The 14,589-nt window shown below is 34.2% G+C and overlaps 1 protein-coding gene across 1 annotated transcript; it reads right to left on the bottom strand.

Moving 5' to 3' along the window:
• Nucleotides 1-9,834: 9,834 nt before the first annotated feature.
• On the bottom strand, nucleotides 9,835-14,289 carry LOC114170369 (uncharacterized). Its single transcript, XM_085669385.1, has 6 exons — nucleotides 14,161-14,289; nucleotides 13,597-13,669; nucleotides 11,430-12,480; nucleotides 10,377-11,352; nucleotides 10,096-10,287; nucleotides 9,835-9,999 (listed from the first exon to the last, which is right to left on the bottom strand). Exons 1-6 carry the CDS (start codon nucleotides 14,287-14,289, stop codon nucleotides 9,835-9,837), a joined length of 2,586 nt encoding a protein of 861 aa, XP_085525511.1.
• Nucleotides 14,290-14,589: the final 300 nt, after the last annotated feature.

Genomic DNA, 14,589 nt, shown 5'->3' with positions numbered 1-14,589 from the left:
CATGCAACAATTATTATTATTTTTTAAGTATTAAAAAAATTAGAATAAAAAAAAACTCACGTGCTGACACGTAACATATGGTTAACGTTGTTAGTGTATTATCAACGAAAAGAACCTACTTGCAATGAATTTTACATAATAGAAACTTAATTGAGACAAAAAAAAGGAGACCTATTTAAGATTTCTTTACTAAAATAGGGATCTAACCCAAAAAAAAATATGTACAATCAATTTTACCTTTTATTTGTAATTTATCTTTCTTTTTTCACGACATTATCCTTTGAATTTAAAGTATTGGAGTTATTGTTTTCAACCGGTCAGGAAATATTGTCCTTTGAATTTAAAATGTTTGAGTTATTGTTTTCAACCGATTAGCAGACATTAATGGAACAAAAGAACAAGAAACAATGGAAAATATTTGAAGTAAAACATGTGATACATTTTCTCAAGATTCCTTACAATGGGTGCTATCTCCCTCAAACTTCCATTTTTCCTGTTATAAAATTGTTGTTAACATGTTCATGGCTTCAGCAAATAAATCTTGTTATATAATACTTCAACTCCAACCATATTGTAACTGCCGAATAAACTTCAGATATCGAGATATGAAATATAGGATCACATGTTAAATAATAAAACTTATCATTCCATTTTGTAAACTCTGTTAACTTATATTATATCTTTGTAATGTCGTAAAACGATCATGATAAATGTTCAGGAATATTTTCGACCTTAATCCATTGATTACAAATTATTAACTTTTTCCTGTTGTTTAAATTCTTTTTATATATAAGTACTTTTTTAATAAATAATTATTTATTAATTTTTAATTACATTTGGACAAATTTATCTCAAGGTCTTATAAAAAATCACTAAAAATAAATATATAGTAAAAATATATTAAAATTGTTAATTGTTATAATAAATACTTGAAATTTAAAATCATATATCAGCTATTTTAAATAAACTAAACCGTGCAAAAAGGTTGTGATAATGTATGAAATTTATATGTTTAATCGTATGCAAAATTTTAAATAAATAATAAGACCCGTTACTGTTTCATTTTCTATATTTATCTGTGCATTTTAAAAAATTATTAATAATAAATTGAATTTTTTCTATAATAATGTGAAAATTTTGAATTATTTGTATTTTATAGTTTTTGAAATAAATACCAATTAAAATAATATTAATGTCTAAAACTTTTTTAAAATATTATTTATATAAATATTAATTAGGACTGTTTATATATAAAAGTAAGCATTTATTATCTTTTTATAATTTTAATTACACATATAACTAACAAATCAGAGTCTGAAAAAAAAGAGTCTGAAAAAAAAGGGTTAAATATGTTTATTCTATTACTAATATTAAAATTACATGTTTATTATATGGGTAAAGATAGTTTAACCCACCTTTTTTTATCTACTTTTAACCCACTCTTTCAATGACCATTATATTATCTATTTTGATTCTTTTAAGTGATATGATGTGATGATCTAATGGTGATTGAAGTAGTGAGTTAAAAGTGAGTAAAAAAAATGGGTTAAAGTATTATTGTCCTTATTATATTTCTATAACATTGTTTAAGTCTAATAAATTATAATCTTAATATTTTCTTCAAAACTTATGCTGTGTAAATTCTTTACATACACGCAAAGAAGTGTTAGGTATCCTTAGTTACGTAAAAAAAATTCATAGTTGTGAATATTCGTGGATAAAACTTGCAACGGATAAGAAATGAATATTGAAAATGGATATTCACGGGTAACGGATACGAGTATTTTTATACCCGCATATTAAAAGAGTGGGTACGAGTATTGTAACATCACATTTAATAGATAAATCTAATTAAATAAAACATCGTATAAATTATAATATCCAAAGAGCACGAGATTTAAGGTATAAAAGATTTTACAGTCATCCAAATATACCAACAAGGAAACAGAGACACTACACAATGCCATAACAAAATAAAAGTTCAACTATAGCCCAAAAGCTTGCCCAAAGGGCAAGAGGTTACAAAACAACATAAATTCTTCAAACATGAGACTCAACAACGAGCCCAACTCCAACCCATAACCAACTACGCTGCAACATTTCCATCGTCACTGCGATCACCAGGGGTTTCCATATCTGCTCACACCAAGAAATTTGTGATCCTTACAAAAAGGAAAACCACACAAGAAGACAGACACAAGCAAGAAGGATAAGATAGAGTGAAAAGGTTTTTATCATACAATTAAGCGTACAATTTAAAAGTCAAGAACACATCAATCAACCAAGCATGTGATAGCAAACAACAACACTCTAAGACTCAATTTATCCAGATACATATAATCGGTCGGATTCATCGGATGCTTACACTTGTGGTGGCATCTACTGCTCTGTAGAGCCATTGCCAATGGGTTTCACCCTACCACGCACAAGGTTAGCCTTCAAACATCTAAGGACATTATCTTGCCAAAGACTAGGGTCTCCTGCTACTCTCACCACTTGAGTCAGTCCGCTCTACGTGAGACTAACTGACTCTTTAGAGTTTCAGGATGCAATCCTTACCTAATTATATACACTACGACACCACCATGAAATCTCACCAAGAGGTTCATGGAATTACGTTCATCACAACCAACATCACTATGAAGTCTCACCAAGAGTCACATGGAATTACGTCAACTCATACCATAGCCATGTCTCTCCAACCCACCACATATTTATCATGCATAAGAATCTCATGCCAATATCCAACCAACCAACCAACTATGATTCATGACTTTATTCATACCAAGCTCATCAATTATAGTCTATAACATCAAATAATACATGCATATTTACATACTTCATGCTTTAAATAGGGTAATCCAATCAATCATGCAACCAACAACCGAAAACAAGGAAGAGAACAGTATTAGAGCATGTTCCTGCACTAGTCTCGCTCAAGCCATGGGCACTCGCTCAGGCAAAAGAGGTCTTTCGCTCAAGCTAAAGGCTCTTGCTTAGGCGAGACTGCCAACAAAGAGCACTGCAGGTTTCGCGAGTTCTTGCTTGGGCGAGATCTCCTCGCCTGAGTGAGACTGCTCTTCGCCCAAAAGTGAGGCCCCTCACCCGAGCAAGATGATTCATCGCTCAAAACGAAAGCAATTTGCCTGAGTGAGAACTCAAGCAGAAACCAGGGCAAGCTTCTGCTATTCTCGCCTAGGCGAGACAAGCTCGCTTGGGCGAAAATACCAGTTCACTCCATTGTTCGCACATGCATCAACCAGACATTCAATACCAAACAACATTTCAAGGTTTTCCATGCAACCAAAGTAGCACGCAAGCCATATAAACACGAAGGAAAGCTAAAAAATAGTCAGATATAGAGAAAATACGAAAACCTTAGCTTCCCTTACTTGGAGAACGCTAGCAAATCTGCACAAACACTCGAAGAAGAGCACCATAGAACGTGGCAGCTTGCGGAACTAAAAAAGCAACCAAGGAGAACGAAACTGAGATCCTGGTTGAGGTTAAAGCGGAACTAGAGCTTCCAAACAGAAGGGGAAACGTAAAATGAATAAGGGTATAGAGTTCTACTTACCCGGAAGTAGAGTTCGATTACCCAACGAAGGAACTAGCTCAAACCCTAGCACAACTCTGAAAAAAGAGAGAAAAGAGAGGTTGAGAAAGGAGTTGTTTGCAATATGAAAGCAGAATGGAAAACGAAGAGGTTGAAAGGGAGTCTTTGGGGCACCCTATGGGCGGCCTTAGGCCCAACAGAATAGGTTAAGCCCTTAAACATTAGGGCCATAAAAAGTGGGCCTTAGAGGTATCATAGTATTCGTACCCATGAATACTCGTACCCGCTATACTCTAATTTAAATTAAAAAAAATATTAAAATATTAATACATTGATTTTGAATGGGTTATTTTTTATCAATTGGTTTTAAAAAAACTTTATTTATTTATAAAATGTCATTCAACACTATTTAAATGGATTATTTCAACTTTGTTTGAAATTTATAAATGTTATGCATTGTATTTTTATTTGAATTTATAGTTAAAATTTGTTCTTAAATATTAAATTTTTCTTTTTGTAAATATTCACGAATATTTGTAGATATTAAAAAATATACGAGTACCCGCATAACGGATACCCTCACCCATATAGGTACGAATATAGAACGAATATTTATTCAATTAATAAAATACGACAGCTATTACCCGTTCCCTACCTGTCCCGTTGATATCTTAAATATCTTCACCATGGCAATTGTATAAGCACATACACATTTCTCCTTTCAAAATATTATCCTTTAGAAAAGACAAACACATCCAGGGCAAAAGACACCGATGACAATGACCATATATCATCATTTTCTTCATTTGCAATGGACTGCATTATCAACATTGCTCTGTGGACAGAAAATGCAGCATGTGGATAAATGACAGAAAATGAAAGTCAGACCTTCAAATGCAGATGATGTCTGGTCCATTATTGTACCAAGTGTTCCTTACAATATTTTTATCCATCTTTTCTTATAAAACATATTATTGCTGTGAATAATTTCCAACCATATAAAGTAAAACCTCCCTTCCCTTATCTCTAAAATAGAATATCTTTCAAATGTCTTTCCAAAAAAAGTTCACAAGTACTAAATCTTAATATATATATATATATATATATATATATATATATATATATATATATATATATATATATATATATATATATATATATAAAGCTCCCTAGGATAGGATACAACAAAAGTGAGGAAAAAAGATGAAAGTGAGTCAAGGTGTGCCTTTGAAGTAGAGTAGAAACACTTATTTACTTATTTATAGGTGGAGAATATACTGGGATGACGTAAGGAAAGTAAATGGATATTTGAACTACTTACTTTTGTGATTAATGAATAAAGGATAATTTAATAGGAAAACGATAGTTTGATAAAAAAAAATTGAAATTTTTTGACAAATTGGTAAAAAAAAATACTACTTTATTATTTCATTTTAATTAAAAAATATTAATTAAGTTAAATCTATTTATTGAAATTTTGTTAAATTGGTCAAAAAAAATCTCAAAAGATAATTTTCCAATTTAATATCTGCATATGAACAAGTTAGATATGAGTATCATATCATTCTTATCCCCATATATTTATTATATTTAAAAAATTAAAATTAAAATTTAATTTATATTTTGTTATGTTAAATTTAATTAAAGTTAAAATTTAATTTATATTTATTTTATTTTATTTTATACTATAATTTATATTATTGTTGTAATTTTATTTAGATTTTATTTTAAAAATTTATAAATGTTTAATTAGTGATTTAGTCCTCTAATATGTTAGTTTGACTTATTTTGGTCTCTCATTCCTTTTGGATTCAATTTAGTCCTCCAATTCTTTTAAAATGTTTAATTTGGTCTCCTTATTTATTATTCAATTTAGTCCTTCTATTTTTTAAAACCATCCATTTTTGTCTTTCTCGATTTGAGGTTAAATTAATAATTATGCTTAATTATAATTTATATATATATATATATATTAAAATATTTTTTATAGTTTATACATCAAATCATTTCACCTAAATATTCTATTTTTTTACATTTAGACAGAGTGATTTGATGTTTTCAAAAATTATTTTAATATGTATGTATATATATATATATATATATATGTATGTATATATAAGTTACGATTAAGTTTAATTACTAATTTAGTCTCAAATTGAAGATGACAAAATTAGATCGTTTTAAAAAGAAGAGAACTAAATTGAATAAAAAATAATAAAAAGACTAAATTGATTCTTTTTAAAATATTGAAAAACTAAATTGAATCCAAAAATAATAAAGGAACTAAAATAAACTATAACAAAAAATTAGAGGACTAAATCAATAAATCTATAGATTTTTATTTTTTTAAGTGTGAAAAGTACGAAGACCATGGGGTTCGAATTCTCTTCGGTGCAATAATTTCTTTTGTGCTGGCTTGGTATGATGAAGATGAAGGCAACGAGAGAATAAGAAGAAGAAGGAGGTAAAATTGTCATTTTATCAAGGTTATGGAGGTACAGGAAGAAAACATGGGGTGCGGAAATAAATTCCCTTTGAATAGTTACGCTTTACATGTACCCGTAATGCCTCCTTTTATTTTTTTTAGTTGAACCAATCGCGTGATCTAGTGACATGTAGACCCTCTTTTCTTCTACATCCACGAGGAGGCTTCCCGTATTAATTTGGACCTAGTTGTTGCAAAGCTCTTTGAAATAGGTGTTTCTTTTTACTAAAAGTATGGGGGCTTCTCCCTACACCTCCAAGAATCTCGTCCAATTTTATTTCCATAATTGCCTATGGTTAAATATAAGATTTACTGTGTTTTTTTACCGCATACCCCTGCACCCCCAAACGCCTGACACTGCACCCCCTAAAAAAACCTCAATTTTGACCGCATACCCCTCTGCACCACTGCACCCCCAAAACAAACCCCAATAAAGAGAGAATCTGATTCTCTGCACCCATCAGGAATCTTTGACCTAGCCAGTTTGTTCTCCCTCATTCTCCTCTTCTCCCACACACTCTTCCTTCGTCTTCTCCCACGTTTGGTTTTCTCCCACTTTGGTCTTCTCCCACTTTGGTCGCATACATCCTCCACCACACAGTTCTTCTCTCGAGAGTCCACAACACAGTCTTCATCTCTGCTGCCTCCCTTTTCTGGTCTTCTCTTGCGCAACACTACAGACGCATCTTCTCCAAGTAATGTTTTTAAATTTGTAATTAATTTCAGGAATGTTGTCGGTTTATTTTAATTGATTTTTGCATCTTCGTTTTAGGAGTGCACTTCCAGAATGGTGAAACGGAACACACTTCGTTTGTTCTTTTTTTTTTCAATTGTTACTGAAACGGCTTTTGTAAGCCGTGTGGGAACTGTGAGAAACAGAATACACATTCCGTTTGGTATTTTTTTTTTCAATTTTACTGAAACGAATTTTGTAAGCCGTGTCGGAAGTGTATGAAACGGAATACACATTCCGTTTCTTAATTTTTTTTTCAATTTTATTGAAACGACTTTTGAATGCCGTGTCGGATGCGTATGAAACGGAATACGCATTCCGTTTTTGGTTTTTTTTTTAATATTGCTGAAACGGATTGTGGATTCCGTGTCGGAGGTGTATGAAATGGAATACACATTCCGTTTCTTGTTTTTTTTTTGAATTTTGGTGAAACGGATTTTAGTATCCGTTTTGGGTTTTTTTTGGTGTTTTTTTCGTGAAATCCGTTTTAGCAGTTACTTGTTGAATGTAATTAAGGGCTGAGTCTTTGGAGCATTATGTGTGTGTGTGTGAAATGGAAAAAGAAAGAATGGTTAGAGAGGTATAAAGAAGAGAGAACACACGGTAGCTCGCATTAAAATGAGGTGATTCATGGTTGGTACTAAGAACTATATGATTAACTTTAAACTGGTCCATCACCAATTTAAGCATTAAATCCAACAAACATTTCTTCCAAGTCTAGCATGTAAAATTTACAAACCAGTAGAGGAAATTGCCTTCATCAGCATCAATAATTTACCTTTCCTATTATTAGACAGAAATTGCATTTGGTAACAGAATTTAAAATCATGTTGTTTATTTCATTTAGTTATTTTTCCAGGAAATTTATATTAGATTCTAATGTTTCAAACTTTGAATTACAGATATGGTTAGGACACGAGGAAATTTATCTAGACGCGGTTCAAATGATGCACCAGAGAGTTCCAAACAGGGTGGTACACGGAAGAGACCCATAGCTTCGGCTCGTAGAAGGGGTCAGCATGAGGCTAATGTGGTTGAGGATGATATTGTTGAGAATGAGGTTTCTGACGTTCCTCGGGAGGACGAGCAGGGCATTGATAACGATGGTGGAGGATTTCCTGGTGGTCCATATGATACATCTTTATTGACCCGGTACCAGGATCATGTTGCACGCATGATATGGGATGGTCAGGTCAGTAAGAAGTTTTTATATAGGTTTAATTTTGTTGTTGTTAAGTATTTTTATTCTTTTTTGTTTCTTTTGTTAGGATCGAGTTGTGAAAGTGGTCTCTCATATTAAAAAGGTGAAGAAATTAGGACGTCCTCATCCTTCTGTTGCACCTTTTGTGTTAGCTTCTGGATTATCGCCTCTGTGCGATATTTTATATGAATATATCGATCTTGGGTTAGTATTGGGTTTCGTGGAGAGATGGCATCCCGAGACTAATACTTTTCATCTACCCATTGGGGAGATGACCATCACTTTGGATGACGTATGGTCACTTCTCCATCTTTCCATCAGTGGAAACTTTTGCTCCACTGAAAATCTTGAATATGAAGAGTCTGTTGAGATTTTGACGACACTTCTTGGTGTTGACCGGGCCATGGCTTGTGTGGAGCTTAATCAAAGTCGGGGTGCACAGGTCCGACTTAGCTGGTTGAGAGAGTTGTATGGCAGCTGTTGTGAAAACGAGCTATGGGAGTTTGCTGCACGTGCATATCTTTTGCACCTTGTAGGGTGCACGATATTTGCTAACAAAAGCGCGACCTATGTTCGTACACATTATCTCGAGCTATTTAGAGATCTCTCCACATGTCGTACATATGGTTGGGGAGTTGCTGCTCTTGTCCACTTATATGAGCAGCTAGGAGATGCCAGCTTTGCAAATACAAAGCAATTAGCTGGATATCTACCTCTTCTGCAGGTACCCATTTATATAACATTTTATTCTTTATTTCACTTGTTTTTAGTTTTATATGACAATGGTTAAATGAAATGTTATTTGATACAGGCTTGGATATACGAGCACTTCCCTACATTGGGAAGGAAGCAAGTACGGGATACATATGTGGAGACCGAACCCCGTGCTCTACATTATGTCACTGGACGCGCCATTTCCGCTATAGCTGATGTTAGAGTCCAGTTGGATGGCTTGACATATGATGGGATGATTTGGAACCCATATGTAGCACATAGAGCTGCTCGACAACTTGTAACAGATGGCATGTTTTCTGGCTTCCTGAGGGTTGGTACCATCGTACACCGTCATATGCCGGAGCGTGTGTTGCGACAATTTGGCTTCATGCAGCCTATTCCACCGCCGCCTAGTTCGCTTCCCATGATGGACTTTGAGGCTATTGATGATCGGTGGAAGAAGCACGAGCAGTTTGTTGTACATCAAGTGGTCCAAGCACCAGCTCCTTTTTCATGTGCAGATGGATATTTGCAGTGGTTTAGGAGAGTCTCCCATCCATACATTTTACGTGGAGCTGAGGCGGACCGGCCTAGCCTTGTCATTGTGCCCTGACTTCGTCGGAATTTGCCAGATGACATACCAGTTCAGAGGACGTCACCGTCATCATCTTCTAGTGGTTTATTGGTATGTTATAAATTTAGTTGTTCGTTTTATTAGTAACTTTTAATATTTGACATTAACTTGTTATTATCACAGGGTCTCGTAAAACGCATTGTAGGCGGTCTTCAGCGGATGATAGACTGTAGAGACGTTACTGAGGGCACAATTGCTTGGGATCGCACTCGTGAGTTATTGCAGATGGCTCAAGAAGGCGTTGAAGAGGAAGAGAGTAGAGGAGGACGTAGAGTTCGAGGTCGACGACCATCTACGTCTGGATAGTCCATTTACTATTTATTTGTATTTGATATTAGAATTTTTATATTAAGATATTTCATCTATATATTGTATTTTATATTAAGTTATTTAATGTTAGCAATGAGGCCAAAATATATATCCGTCCCTTGGCCAAAGGAGTTAGAATTTTATATATTGGTAAAATAATTACAAACAACAACAGTCAAATAGTTAATACAATCAACAAATATCAGTCTTCCATGAGATCTACATAACTACGATCCACTACGTGTAAATCTAGGAATGCTTGCATCCTATCTCTATAAAATGATGCCCAGCCTTTTGCCTTTGGGTAACAATTGCTAGATGATATGATATCCACTGTTGGTAATGGACAACCTTCTTGTAGACGAACCTGTAAATACGTAATTAGTGAATAGAGATATAAAGTTCTTTATCAAAATAATATATATATATATATATATATATATATATATATAAACATATATACCTGCACAAAATGAGAACTGTAAACATGTCCAATACAAATTAGTCGATGTTGACTTTGCGAAATAGGTGGGGATGTACGAAGTGGGAATATCGTCAAATTCTGAACTGACGACAAGTAGACGAGGATTACATTATACCGATTAGCAATCGCATACCCCATGTCTGGTATAGTCATCCACTTGTCTCGATTAGCCTGCATATAATTTAATTAGATTATACTAAAACAATATCATAAAAAACTTTTAATACATAAATTTCAACATTGGTGTGTAGAAGTCATACCCCTGATGGTGAGTGAACTAGCAAAGACTTTCTCAGTTCTTCCAGACGATCATAGCCTCCAACTAATGTTGCATATTCATCTCGCCATTGACTAAGTTCTTTGTATAGATCATGTCTGATTAGAGGCCACAACTCTTCACCCATACCCAACAATGCAGTAATGCATCTATATCCACAATGACCGTCCGCAACAACATCGACAACATCGAGTATATAAGGATGAAAAACAAGATTGAACTGTTCTAGCATGGGTATTACTTTCTCTTCAATTACACGTTTGCTCTTCAGCTTTTTTTCTGTTTTTGCAACACATGTGTCTTGTCTTGAGGACTCAATGAAGGCGTCCACATGCTCAAAATAGGAGGGATCACGTTTGGTTGACTTCTTTGATCTATGACTCTTAGCTGCACCTTTCGTCTTAACTTTACTTGGTGGTGGTAACATCGATGTCATAGAAGGGCAAACTATGTCGAGTAATTTATGTTTTATGGTCACTTTTCCTGCAATATCAACTTCTTTGAAAAGATTAAGCAGTAGATCAACTTCCCTCTGAATAGATAATTGCCCTTCAAATTGTGAAGACGAGACATTGGAGAAGCTCAACCTAGTCCACATCACATGAATTTCTTGGAGAGGAATAATCCCATGATCATATCGTGCTAATTCACACGCACATGGTAGACCATAAGTTTGTCTGAGAATGCAGCCACAACGACTACTATCGAATCCAATCTTTTTTACTCTTTCCAACTCTGGAGCAAGGAGTTCTAAGGCACATCTAGAAATATTTCCCACTAATCTTCTATAACTCAATGCCTTGTAAGAGTCACTGATCAGATTTAAACTTCTTTCAAAAGATGCCTTAATTTCGTTGTGTTGCAAGATAATAACGTTGTGAATTCCATCCCAACACGAACAAAGGTCTCCCATACTACTTCCAAGAACTTTCTTCAGACTCCAGTGAGCAGACTCAACCCTAGTACAATTTATACAAGGAAATCATATAAACCATTAATAAAAAAAAATTTAATTAATAGCAAAATACAAACATACCTGTTTGATGTTGTATTCCCCAAATGCATAACTTTGTTCGTCCATGCCTTCACAAAGAATTTCTTATAAGGAATGATCCACGAGTCGTTAACATATTCAAAGAATACAGGCCATGGCTGGCAAACAAGCTCAAGACGATGAACACACTCGTTGAACTTTAATTCATCTTCACAGTCCATGACATTCTCCCAAGCTTGCAATACAACATCCCATGCATCAACAGAATTTACTAACATTTTGCACTTTGCCTGCGCATTTTTTTGAATGTGGAAACGACATAGAAGATGATAACACTCAGGGAACACCATGCCAACAACATTCATTAGAGCAAGATCCCTATCAGTTACAATGACTTGTGGACCACCCTCGGACGTCATAAATAGACCTCTTAGCCTTTCAAGAGCCCAAATGAAATTATTTTGCTTTTCACTAGATAAAAATGCAAAAGCGGCCGAGAAAGTTAATCCTGTTGAGGTCACACCAACAATCTCAAGTAATGGCAACCGATATTTGTTGGTTTTATAGGTACTATCCATTAAGAACACAATATTGAATGAATTTAACAACTTCACAGCATCAGGATGGGTCCAGAACAAATCGCTTACCACATCAGATTCATCAAGACATCTACTAAAATGGATGTAGTGATCACGTTCCAACATCAACATTAACTGTTGTAACTCAGTTCTTGAACCTCTTATTGAACGTTTGTACCTATATCTTGCATTATACACTTGCTTCAGAGTTGTAACATTACAATCATCTTTTTCTTTCAGAGTGAGAAGTATATTTGCAGGTTTGACTTGACTTTTGGTCATATCAACAAGCAACGACTGTTCAGTAGACTTCAACCTACCCGCATAGGGGTGACCAACTAGAGTAGAAGAGACATCGTGATTATGGTAACCACATTTTACGTTCAACACCCATCCCTCCCCTTGAGAGATGAGTCTCCCTCTCAATCTAAAGGGACAATCACATTTTCTTGTCCCAGATAAACTGGGTTCTGCATCACACTTGTATTTTCTATATTTTCCACCTCTTTCACAACCTAATAATACATGGGTCTTGCAACACGTATCAAAAATTAAAAACTAATTGCATGTTGATATTCATTGCATAATTTATGTTAGAAAATTCACCAATCACACAATATACATTCACTCACATTACAAATTGACCAATAACACAATATACACACCAACACACAAAATCCAAGTATGAAACGGAATAGCTATTCCGTTTCACATCTTTAAGACACGGATTATGTAATCCGTTTGGAAAAACAAAATTTTGGTTTCTATTTGATGTTCAAGCGTTTGGACTTCAAGTGTTTGGTTTGTCGGACAAAACATCCATGCAAATAAGGAGCGGAAATTTTAACGAAATAAGTGATTCAATTCTATTTCTAAGACCATGACAGCACGTACATGCATGCCACCAATCTTATTCACCAGTTCTTTTCTTTGCACAGAACTGGAAATGGAATCAAGAAGAAAGAAATGGGGTGGGGGTATGTGGGTGTAATTTTTAACAGAATATTATGCAAGGTTTATTTACCAATAACATTTAAAAATAATGGAGTGATCGTGTTATTCTTTTATGAATGGGTGTCAGAAAAAAATCATAATTTATGCGAAATGGCATACACTTTCCGTATTGTGAAACGAATTCCTTATTTATCATCTAACAAACATACACCAAAAACACCAAAAACAAAAACAAATGTATAGATGCGAAAATCATAATTTATGGGAAACGGAATACAGAATCCGTTTCATAACGTTTTGAAACGGATTCTGTATTCCGTTTCATAAAAAAATAATTTTTTTGTGAAACGGAATACAGAATCCGTTTCATAACGTTTTGAAACGGATTCTGTATTCCGTTTCACAAAAAAAATTTGCAATTTTTTTTATGAAACGGAATACAGAATCCGTTTCATAACGTTTTGAAACGGATTCTGTATTCTGTTTCATAAAAAAATTTGCAAATTTTTTTAGAAACGGATTACAGAAACCGCTTCATAACATTTTGAAACGAATTCTGTATTCCGTTTTCCATACATTTTGAAAAACAACTTTTGTATTGCGTTTTGAAACGCAAACAATCCCTTCAAACAAACAAATTCCGTTTACAAAGAACTTAAGGTGGTATGAAGGCTAACCTGGATTGACGGAAGTACCACTTGGAGAGGAGATAAGGCAGTTACTCACAAGACCTTCCTTCAAAGAATCAACCTTCAATCACAATAATGCATACTCAGTGACAGAATAAACAAAACAGGATTCCTTAAAAAAAATAAATGAAAGTAATACAAACCAGAAGAGGGACCACCACAGACAGAATGAACGAATGAAGACAAGAGGGACCACTACAGAGAGAATGAACGATTGAAGAAGGACAACTCTCAGGACCACGAACCACAATAAAACTGAGCAAAAATTTTAATGAAAGCAGACACTGGATGATGGAGAAGAAACGGAGTACAAGAATACTAAATAGTAACGTATAGTAACGTTTTGGGGGGTGCAGGGACGTTGACGCAGTAAATGAAATTTACTGCGTCCCTACCCACTTTCACCCATTCTCACAGTATATTAAATAAGGGCATAAGCGTAAATTTTGGGGGTACAGGAGATTTCTTGGAGGTGCAGGGAGAAGGCGCCAAAAGTATTTATTTACACAGATTTTAAAATCACAATTTTTTTTCTAATATGACAAAACGAACCAGCTCAATTTGTTTTTGACCCATCAAAATTGAACTGGGCCGGACTAGCCCGTATGGAGAAAACAGGTTAAAAATTTGAGTAAGTCCCAAAGTTGGGCTGGCCCGCCGGTATTCAATTTTTTTCGGCATTTTTGCTATGATGGACTGATCCAGTTTTTTTAGGGCCTAGTTTTTATGTGTAAGTATTTTGGCCCAGCGCATGATTGTGCTCTTGTATTTGCTGAGCATTTAACAACACAACCTTGATTAACCATAAGAATAATGCAAACATAAGATCTATAATGAATACTTAACATACAACTTTTAATCACTCAAAGTTATAACAGACCAAGTTCAAAATTCAATAATGATTGATAATATAAACCTTCACAGAATGTGGCCTTATCTGGAATATTTTATTGATTACCTGAAATTGATAAAAAAAATACA

This window comes from Vigna unguiculata, chromosome 11 (genome assembly GCF_037176805.1).
Source record: "Vigna unguiculata cultivar grain cowpea cultivar isolate G323 ecotype 2 chromosome 11, ASM3717680v1, whole genome shotgun sequence".
Classification (NCBI taxonomy): domain Eukaryota; kingdom Viridiplantae; phylum Streptophyta; class Magnoliopsida; order Fabales; family Fabaceae; genus Vigna; species Vigna unguiculata.
Note: the sequence above shows the minus strand (reverse complement) of the source record. Positions and strands in the feature narration are given on the sequence as shown.

Bases quoted from the DNA above. Each gene is read 5' to 3' on its own strand.
- LOC114170369 (XM_085669385.1), bottom strand. From the start codon at position 14,289: ATGCCGAAAAAAATTGAATACCGGCGGGCCAGCCCAACTTTGGGACTT. The intron at 13,670-14,160 runs GTTCGTTTTGTC...TTGTGATTGAAG, and splicing joins GTCAAAAACAAATTGAGCTG to GTTGATTCTTTGAAGGAAGG. The intron at 10,000-10,095 runs GTATATATGTTT...ACGTATTTACAG, and splicing joins ACAGTTCTCATTTTGTGCAG to GTTCGTCTACAAGAAGGTTG.